The 14,825-nt window shown below is 34.0% G+C and overlaps 1 protein-coding gene across 1 annotated transcript in view; it reads left to right on the forward strand.

Moving 5' to 3' along the window:
* The window catches only part of Sgcz (sarcoglycan zeta), a 356,632-nt gene that overhangs the window by 251,858 nt on the left and 89,949 nt on the right, over positions 1-14,825 (forward strand). Inside the window, exon 3 of the mRNA XM_048456621.3 lies at positions 14,543-14,630. Coding sequence (XP_048312578.2) covers positions 14,543-14,630 — 88 coding nt within the window. The remainder of the gene's footprint in view (positions 1-14,542; positions 14,631-14,825) is intronic.

Below are 14,825 nucleotides of genomic sequence, written 5' to 3' on the forward strand. Positions count from 1 at the left end.
CCCCTCTTCCTCCCTCCCTTTCACTCACCCTGCCCTCTTCTTTCCCCTCTCATGATTAGGCCAACAATGAAAATGGATGACTAAGTGTCTCTATAGTAGCATATAGAATCATTTGAATATGGTCAAGAGCAGTAGAGCTGAATCACGTGGTATGTCTATAAACATTTTAGATTTTGCTGTGAGAACTTTGATCCATTCCAAGTTGATTTTTGTTGGGAATAATAGATATTTGTTTAATTTCATTTTTTATAACTGTATACCCAGTTTTTACAGCATGCATGCTTAAGATGTTGTCTCCCCTCCTGTGTGTAATCCTGGCATCTTGTCAAAAAACATATGGCTATAGTTTACGTGCAGACGTTTGGATCCTCTGCTGTGTGTCATTGATCAAACTGTCTGGTTTTGTCATTATCTTTGATTTGTTTCAGCACCATGCTTCTTTCGGTTCTGTAGCATCACAATATAGCTTCAAATCTGGTGTGGCAATCTCTCTGGTATTGATCTTTTTGCTTGGGGACTTTTATTTCTTCTTCTTTCTTTTTTGCTTTTCTTTTAATTTCTAATCAGAATCATTTGTGTATCTATATGAATTTTAGAATGTTTTCTTTCTGTTTCTGTGGTGAATTAATGGGGATTTTGACTGGAATTACAATGAATCTATAAATTGATTTAATTTTTTTTCCTAATTGTATCCCTTTAAATTTCTTCTGCTATTACTCTAGCTAGGACTACAAGAACTACATTGAAAGAAATGGTGATAATAGACCTGTGTTGTTCCAAATTTTAGTGGCTTTAATGGGATTGATTCAACATTTTCTACATTTAAAATTATTGCAATGTAGGTTTGTCATATACAGCTTTGATTATGTTGGTATGTTCCCTCTACTCCTACTCTTTCTAGGACATTTTTCGTAATGGCATATTGTATTCCATCGAAGTGTTTGAAGGTATTTATAAAAATGATCATTTAACTTGTGTCTTTAAGACCATGTATAAGATTTATTATAATTTGTGTCCTATGTATGTTAAAAGTACTCCTGCAGCTCCAGTACATCAACTAAATTGTGGTATTTGGACTTTTTTTGATGTGACTGTATTTGGTTTGCAAATGTTTCACTGAGGATAGAAGACTGGCTTTGTGTGCTGTTTTGTCTTTTCCTGATTTCAAGCTGCTGGCTTTTTAAGACTATGGAAGTGATCCTTCAGGTCTATTTTTTTTTTAACTTACAAATAATTTAAATATTTTGCAGTGTTTTTTTTTAAAAAATCTGTTATAATTCAGCTATGAATCCACGTGGTCCTGGGTTTTTATTACCGCTTCAGTCTCCTCATTAGTTGTTGATACCTCCTTATTTAACTTTGTTATTTCAGATGAATCTAGGAATGTGTCCATTTCTTTTAGATATTCTAATTTAATGAAATATATATTTAAAAGTATTCCCTTACCATATTTCTTTGGTGAGTGAAATAACTAATTCTTTTATTTTGGGTCTCTTTTTTCTTTATTTTGGGTAACTGGGGAAAGGGCCTGTCGTTCTTGTTTATCTTCACCAGGAACTAACTCTTAGTATGGTTGAATCATTATAATATTCTATTATTTTTCTTTCATTATTTTCTGCTTTTATTCTTATTATTTCTCCACATATAGTGGATCCCTGGTTGGCTTGTCATTATTTTTCCAAATTCTTGAATTCCATCAGTAAGTAATGTATTTGCTTTTCAAGTTTATCTACTTTAGATGCTTAGAGTTATAAATATTACTAACAGGACTGCTTTTATTGTGTTCTAGATGTTTTACTGTGTTGGGTTTTCATTTAATTACAGGATTTTTTTCTTTCATAATTCCTTCTTTGACCCACTTGTCATAAATTAGCATAATCTTCATGAGTTCATGTGATTACTAGAGATTCCTTTTATGTTGATTTTAATTTTATTTCACTGCAGCTGCATAAGATACTTGTAGTTATTTCAATTTTTGTTAGGATTTCTTTTGGACTCCAATATGCAGTCTATTTTAGAGAAATTTCTATGGATTGATGAGTAATTTGGATGTTTGGGCATAATATTCTGAGAATGTATATAAAATCTGTTGAATTTGTGATGCTATTTAATGCTAATTTCTCTCTGTAGTTTGTTGCCAAAATTATCATTCTTTATGGAGAAAGTGGTATATTGAATTCAGCTATTTCTGTTTGGGGGTTAATCTGTATCTTGAAAATTCAGTAGTATGCTTTTTAAGAAATTGAATACTGTAGATTTTGGCTCATGCATGTTTGCATGATTTTAAAGACGTCTTGATAAATGGTTCTCTTGAGCAGACTGGAGTATCCTTATCTCTTTTGATTAATTTTAATTTGGTGTCTACTTCTCAGATGTTGGGTCTCATGAGGCCTGGGTATGAGGCCCAGTGTAACTTCTTAAGCCTAACTTGGGTTTTGTGAGGCCTAGTGTAACTCCCTGAGCCTTACTGGGTTTGGAGACCTGTCTCTTGCTACTTGACCTAGGCTCTCCTTTGCCCAGCCACTGCTAACAAGGCAAAATATTATTGGCCCTTGTTCCTTGCTTCACCTCAAGCCATCCCAAACTTATCCAGCCTCATCCCAACCCTATGTAAGTCCCTGTTTGATACCATTAAACAAGATCCTGCTTTGACAAACTCAACTCAGTGGGTAGTGAGTGTGTTTCTCTACCCCTCCCCCGTGCCCAGGGAGTGGGGTCTGAGTCATGACATTCACCATTCCATTTAGCCCCAGGGAGAGTCCTGCAGGTCCATCTCTGCCCCCTGCCACTCTTTCTGCCAGAGAATCCAGCAGTCAGATATTAGGATATTTATGGCTGCTGCTTCATTCCCAGATCCATTTGCTTGGAATATTTGTTTCTTTTCCTTTCACTTTAACTGAGGCATGTTCTTGAAGATGAGATGAATTTCTTGCAGATAACAGAGAGATGAATTTTTTTTCCTTAATCCAACCAATTATTGTTTTTGATTGAGGGAGGTGAGGCAACTAAAATATAAAATTACTATTGACAGATGTGAATAGATTGACTTTATTTTGTTTTATCTTTGGTATTGTCTTCTGAGTTATATTTTATATTTCACTAATTATAAATTTCTTGGTTTTCTCTTTATAGTCTCTTGATTATTCTTATTCCTTATTTCTGTCCAAAGTATTGTTTCCAGTCTTCTCTGTAAGGCTGATTTATCCATGTCCATGAATTCTTTTAACAGGTTTATATCACAGAAAGTTTTTCTTTCTCTTTAAATTGAGATAGATGACTTTGTTGGATAAAATAGACTGATTTGGCATCTGTGTGTGAGATCTTCTTCTCCCTCCACCCCTCGTTGTTCTTTGGCCACCAGGCCTCAAGGACAAAAGGAGTAGAAACAGCTTTGTATGACCTATGAGTATGGCAGAAACATTTTCCAGGATTGTGTTTCAGAGTTACAAGTCAGCATTATTCTAGAGTGAGGGGAACTATATAGGATATATGTTCTATATATATTTCATACATAAATATGTTGCTGAGAAATCACCTATTTTGTGTTTGGCAGCATAGTCCTACAATAAGCTGGGAGCCCAAAATTTAATTATCATATAGACAGCAGAAGCAGAAGTCTGTATAGATTTGTGTCAAAGGTGTAGCATGAGAGACTCAGGCACCCAGGCTTAGGACAGCTTCCAGATAAGGTCAGGCCTCTGAGCCTAGAGAAGTTATCGAGGTAGGAAGAAAGTCCTGTTGGAAAAGGAGTCCTCAGTTTTGCATGGAGCCCAGAGAGCTGTCCTCACATGGTGCCCTGCAACCTTAAGAGTAGGGTATGCCAACATTTGTGTTATGTTAGAACACTGAGTATATTGCTTCAGTATCTTCTGCATTTAACATGCATATTGGGAAGTCAGCTGCTATTATCATGGATTTTACTTTATATGTGACTTGTTTGTCCCTTACTGTTTTCCATAATTTCTCTTTGTTCTCTATGCCTAATATGTAAGTGTGCTATGCCATAGGAAGTTTCTTTTTGGTCAAATTTATTTGATGTTTTGTATGCTTCTTGAATTTGTATGATTTTAGTTACCTTCCCTTAATTTTTGGAGTTTTTGTTCTAGTCTTCTTGGAATTCTTGTGATCCTTTTGTGTCTGTAATTCATAAATTTGTCCTTTCATGATGCCTCAAAGTTTTTGCATCTTCCCTTAGTGTGCTTTATTGAAGTGTTTTATTTTCTTTGATTTAGTGGTTTACCTTTAAGTACTTTACATTCTCTTCACATTCTGATAGTCTTTCTTCTTTTGACCCAGTCTACCGATAAAACTTTCACATGATGTCTCTATGTTATTTAATTTTTAATTCTATCTTCATGTTAGCTTGTGTTTTTTAAGTATCTTTTTCTCTTTAAATAATTCAGTTTTCAAAGGCTGAATTGTCAGATAGCCACATTTGCATGTTCCTGGGCTTTGTTCACAATTTTATTGAGAACGTCTGTGACTATTAATGTGTCTGTTCCGGTCTTTTCTGAACTCCTTGAGTTCTTTGCATACATTTTTGATTGTTCTTTTAAAATATATGTACTGAGTTCAACCAGTTAGTTCTCAGTAAAGAAAATTTCTGAAGCTGACGTAGTTACGGGAAATCATAGTTTTGAACCTCTGTATTGTTTGAGTTTTGTGTGATGTGATTTTTGTGCATGGGTTATTTGATATCAGATTCTAAATTGCCTTTGATGAATTGAAGGTGGGTTCCATTGCTGGTATTGCCTGTACTTGGCTGATTTAAGATGAAGAATCAAAAGTTTGTAGGTTAATTCTTCAGATACTCAGTGTTGGTTTATTTTTCTTTTATTGGATTAACAGGATGATTTCAATCGGTGGTAACAAGAACAGCATTCAAATGTGCCTCCCAGTTGTGTCAGCACTGCCATGCAAGCTTTGTTACCCAAATCTGTCCTGAGCTGTGGGTATGACCAAGCTGGTTCGCTTCTTGAGAACTCACTAGCCTTGGCAGATCCATGAGTTGCATATTAAGCCATATTAATTCTGTTGGCAGTATGCTTTTGTTTTCTCCAGCCCTTCAATATGCTGAATAGGTACATAAATGCATGATCTACTTCACTCAATATATTGATTCAAATAGTAATTGACAATTACCCTCACTGTTACACACAAAGCAACATGTAACCAAATACCTGAGAAAGACATGACCCAGTCACAGTCCTCATAAGTTTTGTACTTTTTGAATATATAATTGTTTATTGTCAATAAATAATTTTGTAATTCTACTATGTTCCTCACTTTGGAGAGATGTTTGAAAAGAACTTCCCCTATATTCCCACGCCTCTTAATATTTAGTCCCTAGTTGGTGTTGCTGGTTTTGTATATTTAGAAGGCACAGTATTGCTGCAGGAGGTTCACCATTGAGGGTAGGATTGGAGATGAAAATCCTATCACCATTTACCGCTACCTCTCTGTCTCAAGCTTGTGGTTCAAGATCTTAGCTTTCAGCTTCTGACTCCTATCTTCATGACTATTGGTTACTGCTGTGCTGTCCCCATCATTATGAACTCTAGTCCTCTGTAATTGTAAATTAAAATAAAATCTGCTGCAATTTGTTTGGTGATAGTGTTTTTTCAGAATAACAAAAACAAAAATAACAAATACAAAAATGTATCTCTGAGTTTCTTCTTCTCATTCAGGAAAAAAGTTGCAGTTAACAATCAGATGCAAAGTAAACTGAAAACTTGGTTGTAGCATTTTCAAATATTTGAAGATTTAATGAGCCTACTTTAGTTTGAAAGAGAGAATCTGTTTGCTTATTTTTTCAAGTGGTGAAAACTTAGCTATATAGATGAAGATATTTCTGAAGAAAAATAATCTAAAACTCATTACCTCTTTCACTACTTGAAATTAAAGATCATGTTGAAAGCACATATATCTTATTGAGAAACTTGGCTTACTCATTTAACTGTGTTGCCTTTAAAAAGTGAAAATTAGCGTCTGGAAACTTACTTTTCTCAATTGCCAATTTCCATGAGAAGAAAAGTAAACTAACTTAATGAAAAGGTTTTACTATGATTCTTTCATTAATTACCTAAAAGATGAATTTTATTTTCATATAGAAATATAGTCTTAAGATTCTCTCTTTGTCTCTATAACTTTTTGTCTCCCCATCCCCGTACATGTGCACACTCATCATTATCTATTCTATCCCAGAAGAATTCATTAATTCGGTTGATTTAAAACAGAAAGTCACTGTACCTTGTCTGGACTGAAATATGTATAAACGAATCATAACCACTTATGCAGTCTTTAGATTGTCCACTTGCTACATCCTCTTGTATGTAACCAAAGATCTTCACCAAATGCTCTGAAGTTTCTTTATGACCCACTTTACAGATTTGCATTCTACCCAGGCAATGGGGATCTTACCTTATTTCCTAACATAGTGTAAATCTGTAGAACTGAACATGCAGAGTGAACTGAGGTGACACCTGGGAATAGGACAAGGGCAATGTCCTAGAAAGATTGAGGTACATCTACAGTGAAAATAGATACAATGCCTTGAGTGGAAATAAAAGAAGAAATGTCTCTGGTGCTACAAATCTTGCCCAAGAAAAAGAGGAGCTGCTTGTACTGTTGGACACCTAATTGATATAAAATAGTAATACCTTACTTAAATAAATCTTTAATGTTTTGGAGTAGAGATAGTATTTATTTCATCCAGTGCCCTTATTCATTAAAAAAAATCATTCTGTAAGGCTACCTGTAGTGAAAGCTTGAGTTGAAACCTTTGAAAGATGTAGAGATGGGCTGATTCCAGGGATTTTCTAGAATTGATAGCAATGGGTAAAACTGTTTCCAATGGCAACACTCTAGATACACATTTGTCAGTGGGAGTACGGGCATGGGAAGCAAGGCAAAGCAGCCTCTGCCAACATTTGGCACCAACATGGGTGACTACATCCATTAAAAAACATATATTTTTTTTACAGATGGCCTCTGTTTGCTTGCAATGAGTAGGAGCTCCATGGAACCTTTAAGAGAGGTCCTCCTGATTCAGTGGTAGCAGAAAAAATTAAAAAGTAAAATAAAAAGCCACGGTTTCAAAACAGCGGCTTCCTGTTCTGTGCTGCAGCACGAACTCTGGCTTTTTCAGGATGCTGAGCACTTGAAAGAGGTTTGTGGGCAGCTTGCTGCAGGTTACTGGTGGCACCACGGGCCAACTGGTTACCGGAGTTGAGGTGGTTTGCGTGCTCCCACCTGGCAGCCTCAGAGGCAATTAACAGACCTCTGCCATGTTGGACTAGGGAGGATCATAGAGTTGGTCCTAGCTATGCCCGCTTAGCAATAAATAACTAAAAAGGTCTCTTCTGGTCTGAGGATAATTAGAGATACACAATAAAGACAGATTCAGATAAAAAAAAAAGACCACTAAATGAGTCACAGTGTTAGATAAATGTATGTAGGCTGGGGAGAGAGAAGAAAAGATTATAGAGAGTTATAAAAAGAAGTAAATTGTTTTTTAAAAAATAAAACAAAGTTTTTTAAAGAGACAGAGAACAATCATAGATTAAAGGGATAAAGAAAAAATAAGCCACATAAAGATGGAATATACAGAGAGAGTCTCAGTTATGTATATTATTGTGTTTTCTTTGAATTTTTTGACTTTGAATGAGTTAAATAGAGAGAGATATTTCATTGTACGGTCTGTTGAGCTAAATATATATACAAAATATATGTATATATATTTTAAAGGTATCTTGTCTTCAAAATTTGGGTCTAAGAGTTTGTTGCTTTGGAAAAGAGTTTCTTGTTTTATTTCTACACTAATGTGGTTTGATGGAACAAAAACTCCCAAAAGATCACCGTGAACAGCCCCTGAAATTCTACTGAAATATTATTAAATCGATCACATATTAGCATACAAAGCAACTCTAACAAAACTACAGAAAAGTTGGAATAATCCTTCATATTTTATCTGACTCCAACTAATATTAAAACAAATTTATAGCAAAAGAAATTACAGAAAATACACAAACTCATGTAGAGTAAGCAAAAGACTGTTGAATGATTGGTGTAGGAGCTCCTTCTGTCTTTGTGTTAGTTTCATTGCTTAATAAAGAAACTGCTTTGGGCTTGTTGATAGGGCATAACTTAGGTAGGTGGAGAAAATTAAACAGAATGCTGGGAGGAAGAAGACAGAGTCGGAGAGATGCTATGGAGCCCAGCCAGAGTCAGACATGCTGAATCTTTGCTGGGCTAAGCTAGTCCAGCAGCCAGGACAAACAAGCAGCCTCTTTGCAACAAATGATAAAAGAGTCAGAGAAGATATCAATAAATTTCTAGTATTAGGATTAGATAGAAAATAAAATCAAATATAGAATAATATAGTCTGTCATTAGAGAGAAATGCATACTGTTATGTCTATAATAAATGTTAGATGAAACTCAGATAACATAATTTTGCATCCTAAAGCATTGGAAAAGCAAGAACCATAGACAAAATCAGGAGATAGGAAAGTAGTTAAGATTAGAACAAAAATTAGTGACATAGAAATGACAAAACGTAGGACAAAAATCTGTGAAACAAAGTCTTGGTTCCTTGTTTTTCAGACCCTTAGTTTGAATAACAAATAGACAGATAAAATACTAAAATTGAAATAATTAGAGATTAAAAGGGAGTCATTCTCTCATATACCAAAGAAATGCAAAAAAAATGAGAATATACCTTCATAATTGATATTCGACTAACATGCAACGTCTAAAACCAACAGTTGAATTTCTAGATGCATATAACATATAAAAAAACCCATGAGGACATACATTATTCAAAACAACTTATAACAATAAGTGTAACTGAATTAGTAATTAAAATGCCCCATCTAAAAGTAAACATTTGTCCATATTGATTACAAGCAGAATTCTATGAAATATTCAAAGAACTAATAACAAAACTCAAAGGATTGCCTAGCATAGAAATGTAAGCTTCTTCTTCCCAGCCTGGTTGGAGTTGGTGAGCTCACAGTAGCTCAGGTAGACTGGTTCAGTGGGTGGACCCATCACGGTCTTGACCCCTTTGCACATATTCTCATTCTTCCCACTTCTTCAACTGGACTTTGGGACACAATCCAGTGTTCCAATGTGGGTTTCTGTCTTCGTTTCCATAATTTTCTGGATGAAGGTTCTATGGTGATAATTAAGATAATTGTCAGTCTGACTACAGGGCAAGACAAGATCAGGCCCCCTGTCCTCTATTGCTTAGGGTCTTAGCTGGAGTCATCCTTGTGGATTCCTAGAAATTTCTCTAGAGCCAGGTTTCTTGCTAACCCTATAATGACCCCATCCAATCAAGACATTTATTTTCTTGCTTTCATCTTTGTCCTTCCTCCTTCTCGACTATCCCATTTCCTCAAGTTCTCCTTACTCCTCTCTTTCTCCCCTCCGGTTCCTCTTCCACCCTCCCTTTTTCCCCCACAGCCATACTCCCAATTATTTCAGGTGATCTTGTCTGTTTCCACTTTCCAGGTGGATCTACATATGTCTTTCTTATTACCTAGCTTTTCTACTATAGGTTCAATATCCTTTGTTTATAGCAAGAATACACTTAAGAGTGAGTGCATACCATATTCATCTTTTTGTGTTTGGGTTACTTCATTCAGGATTATGTTTTTTTAATTTCATCCATTTGTATGCAAAATTCAAGATGTTATTGTTTTTTACCCCTGAGTAGTACTCACACTAGTCCTTCTGAATGTGGTTGACAGTTGCATGGCTGGGGCAAACTGGGAGGACACTGGCAGTAGCACCAGGATTTATTCCTACCACATGTACTGCCATTTTGGGAAGCTATTCTCTTTGTATAATACCTTGTTCAGTCTATTTATAGTAAGAAGAGCCTTGGACTGTCTCCAAAACAATGTGCCTTACCCTCTCTGAGGATTGGAAGGGAGTGACATAGGAAGATATGTGGAGGTAATGGGAGGAGGAGATGGAGTGGGAACTTGGATTGGTATGTATAATGAAAAAAATAGTTTTTCTTTTTAAAGAAAAAGAAGAAGAAATGTAAGCTTGTAACCTCCAAGAACCAGCATAACCCAGATTCAAAACCAGAAAAGTAAAGAAACAATAAAATAATATAACTGATTTCCCTGATGAATATAGACATACAAACATATTATAAACAATAATATATATATTTAAGTATTTGCAAGTGAAATTCAAGAATCCTTGAAAATTCATTCATTATGAAAAATTTTGTTTCCTTGCAGTGATATATAGTTCATCATAAGTAAATCAATAAAAGTAATTTATCACAAAATGTTCTCAAGGACAGAAATAAGGAGTGGTGGTTTGAATAAAAATGTCCGCTATAAAAGCCATTTATTTGATTGTTTAGTCAACCTGGGAAAAGCACCACTTGAATAATTAGAGTATGTTACAAGGGGTAGTCTTTGAGGTTTCGAAAGGCAATTCCATCCCCAGCAACTTTCATTGCTGTCTGGGGATCAGGATGTTGAAAGCTAAGCTACTTTTTCAGTGCTATGTCTGCTTATGTTCCACCACGCTCTCCTTCATGGTGACTATGGGCTAATCCTCTGAAATTATTACAAAGCTCCCAATTAATGAGCATGACAAACTTGATGGGCAAAAGCCTAGGAGTCCTTAAAAAAAAAACAATACTACAAGCAACTGAGTAAAACTGTCAGAGGGTTATTCCTCCCCAGGAAAGAGCACACCAATTGGTTGTCCAGTGACAAACTATCAGCTCTGAAAATACACAGAAAAGCAACATAATATTGGAAACAGGTTAAATTTATGAATATATATGCTCAGCAGGTTATATTTATGAATATATGCACACTCATAACTGTGCAATTGCAATGTGGAAGAGGACACAAATTTGAAGGTGGGTGGTGAGTGGTATATAAGAGGGTTTTGATTGAAGAAAGAGATGGGGAGAAATACCATAATTAAATTACAACTTCAAAACTAAACAAAAAAAAATAAAAAGTAGAAGAGGAACAAATGCCAAGCTACCTAATTTTTGACAAAGTTGTCTAAAACTCATTTTGGAGATAGGAACCTGTTAAAAAAACAGTATTATGAGAGCTGGATATCTACATGTAGAAAAATGGAACTACATAATTTTTTCAACATGCACAAAAGTCAGTATCTCATGAATCTAAGTCTCAGTGTTAGTTCTGGACTGCTGAAACTCTGCATACTAAAAGCAGGAGTACACTTAAATATATAGGTACAACTAAAGGCATTTTGAAAAGGACTCAAGTTATTAGGGAAATAAGGTCAATAATTGATCTAGTAGGATTTCATGAAATAAGAAAGCATTTTCTGAAAATGAAGCCTTGACCACAGTGAATAAAAAGCACAAAGAATGAATAAAATAATTGGGAACCCTACACATAGGAGAGGACTGGTGTGTAAAATATATGAAAAAATGAATACACGACACATGGAGAAAACGAACAACACAATTTATAGAGAGTGGAAAGAAGCTCTCCAAAGAAGAAACACAAATACCTAGTACATCTCTTAAAAATGTTCAGTAACTCTAGCCTTTAGACAAAATACAAATTAAAATAATTTTGAGAATTAATCTTATTTCTATAATAATGTTTATTATAGTAAAAATTAAAAGAATTTTAAATGCTGATGAGGATATAGAGACAGGAAAATCTTATCTACTTCTGGGTGAAATGTGAACTTGTCCAACCTCTATTTAAAACAATCTGGAGTTTCCTCAAAAAGCTAAACAGAAATATCGTATGTTCCACTATTTTGCCCTTGCAAATGTACTCAAAATATCCATACTGTACATCAGAGATATCTACATCCCTGTGTTCATTGCTGCTCTATTCATAATAGCAGAGAAATGGACAAGTCTAAATGTTCATCTACTGAGGAGTAAATAATGAACATGTGCTACTTACAAACATGGGATTTTATTAGTAGAAAAGACAGAAAATATTTAAGAACCAATTGATTTAGAGGAAAGTAACACGAAATACAAGGGAAGGTTTGAAGGAAGAAAAGGTAAAGGAGCAATGATGTAATTGCATTAAAATATAAAATAACTAAAAATAAAATCTTTTCAGCAATAAAGAGTTGAAAATAATCTAAGTGAGAAAATCTTGGCACAGTAAGTAAAGTATGGTCTTCCTTATTTTCTGATAAATGCTGCAAATTTAGTCGTGTGCTTAACATAATGTGTTAATCAAAACAGATTCCTAGGCTAGTGAATTATGCAGTATAACATCTTGACTTCTTAAACACTTTCAAAGCACTAATAGCATCATTGTTGATCCTTGATTAATATCATATAGTTTGTCTCCTTTCTTTTTATAGAAATCATAAAATGTAATTGGATAGTGTTCTGACTGTTTTTAATATCAAATGCTGGATACTAGTGTTTTCAGTTTTGTAGCACAGGAATAGAAAAAAACATAAAGAAATTACATAAGAAAATTGATACAAATGAAATATAGGTTACAACCATTTTGTCATAGAGATGTTTTTGGAGAAAAAGTCACAAGAGAACATGAAATGTGTATTAAAGTCTTTGTTTATGGTAATATTACCTAAATGTCATAATTTTAAAATTAAAAATATAATTTTACTGTTGATTCACGAAGAAAAGTATACCTACTAATACCTTGTCAATTGCATAGGTGTAAGATCATATTCTTGTTAGACAACTCAACTAGGTTTTCTCGTCATTTCCATTATATATGCATTTATTGGAATTCAGTGGATATTGCATAAAAGGTTATGATTTGGTTCTAAAATGCATAAGTAGTGGTCCTAGCCTGAAAGTAATCACTGTAATGATTTATGAACAAAAATCACCATGTAATTTTCCAGTGAACATGCTGTACTCACAGCAACTATATTGGCTTAACAGAACTTAAAAATCAGAACAGCATAATAATACAATTTTATTCACATGAGTATATTGCAGAAAATTGCTCATCACCCCTGATAGCTCTGTTTATATTTTTAGTGAGTACAAAGATTGCTGTTGCTGCCATAGTCAAAATTTGATCTGGATATAAAAATTTAATTCTGAGAGGAAATTTAGTGGAATAAGTAGGAAGGAAGTGAGCCAGGGATAGAAATTCAATAGGATCCCTATGGTGGTGGTAAAAGTGAATTGACAGCCAATAAACAAAAATGCACAGTGATTAAACACGTAGCCCTAACACATCTATTTCTGTATTAGAGCAGATGAAATGTCTGTTGACTGTTGCCTTTTAAATTTTCTTTCCTTTCCTCTTAAGATCTTTCAAACAGCACTAAATCTTACAATACTTGTAACATTTACATAGCCCATTACTTAAACATACCAGGATCTTATTTTTTTCCATTGTACTTATATTGCTATGTGCTCATTTTTAGTATGTTTAGTAATTCAAATGAAAGTGAATACTCTCATAAATTTTATGGATCTAAGCAAATCGCTATATTACAATACTTAAAATTAATATAAATTCAAATTTGACTAATCAATTATTCACAACTTATGAATTATGAGAGACATTTAGGTTTCCTGCATCCAGATTTTTTAATGTATACTTCTTTTATGTTTATTTTTAAGATTGTATTTTAAGTATAGAATTTCTCTCTTCCCTTCCAACTCTCAATGCCCTTCCATATAACCCTCTCTGATCTCTTTAAAATTAATGGCCTCTTTTTATAGAACTCTTTAAAATGTCTATATTGTATTTTATTAGTGTGAATGTAATTGTCTTGTATATGTATATGGACTACACAAAAAAATACTCTATGTACTTAACAGATACTGCAGAGTTCTTTTTGGCTATAACTACTTTACCAGTAACAGTACTTAGTAGACAATAGGTACTGTCAACAGAATTTTCACATGTTACATGGTAGGAATGATGTAATTGATTTAAAGTAATTCAGTGTATCCAAACATGGATGTCTATTATCATTATACTTACAGAGAAATACTAGATGTATATTTACTTATTTCTATTTTTAATGTTATAGTATTTCTCTTATTTTTATGTCTTAATATGATTATCTCCTTACTTCATAATCATATTTTAATAGAAGAATAAAACTTCATTTTGACCTAAATTATCTGAGTTTGGATATGAGTCAAACCAAAAGTGAAATTAGCTATGACAATTTTATACAACGAAATCTTAGCAGAATAAATATATTCCTTAGATTCTTGAAATTGTTTTCAAAATAAGATCATGTCAAATCTCAGTTTGTATGCATGTGAAAAACCTATTTCATTAAGGTATATTTATGAGTGTTTTGAGTTTTGAATTATTTCACATATGTGTATATTTAGCATTATCTCCTTGCATACTTGTATGGAGTCCTTTAGAGCTTTTGGAAATGTCTATAATGTATCCTCCTGCATAGTCAAATAAAACATACCAAATCATAATACTCAATATTTAGGTGGTTGTATATAAAAAACATGTCCATGAAACACAGAGATCTGTTCTGATTACAGTTATGCTTTGATTTGATTTATGTGTTTTATGTATGTTTCCTAGGACAGTCCCCTGGTCTTACAGTCTGACAGGAATGTAACAGTGAATGCAAGAAACCACATGGGGCAGCTCACTGGACAGCTGGCAGTCGGTGAGTGTTCGGAGGTAAAGTCTGTTCATTCTGTCTTACTCCATTTTAGATTCTGTGGTCAAGCTGAAATACATGAAGTTGTGTTCCCTCTCTAATTCTTTACTCTTAAGTTTCAAAATGTATTATTTTCCTTCAAATATTTCCATAGTATATCAAAATAGGTTTAGAAAACACAGGAGGTAGCTTGCATTGCAT

The sequence above is a fragment of the Myodes glareolus genome, chromosome 23 (assembly GCF_982192425.1).
Source record: "Myodes glareolus chromosome 23, mMyoGla1.1, whole genome shotgun sequence".
Lineage (NCBI taxonomy): Eukaryota > Metazoa > Chordata > Mammalia > Rodentia > Cricetidae > Myodes > Myodes glareolus.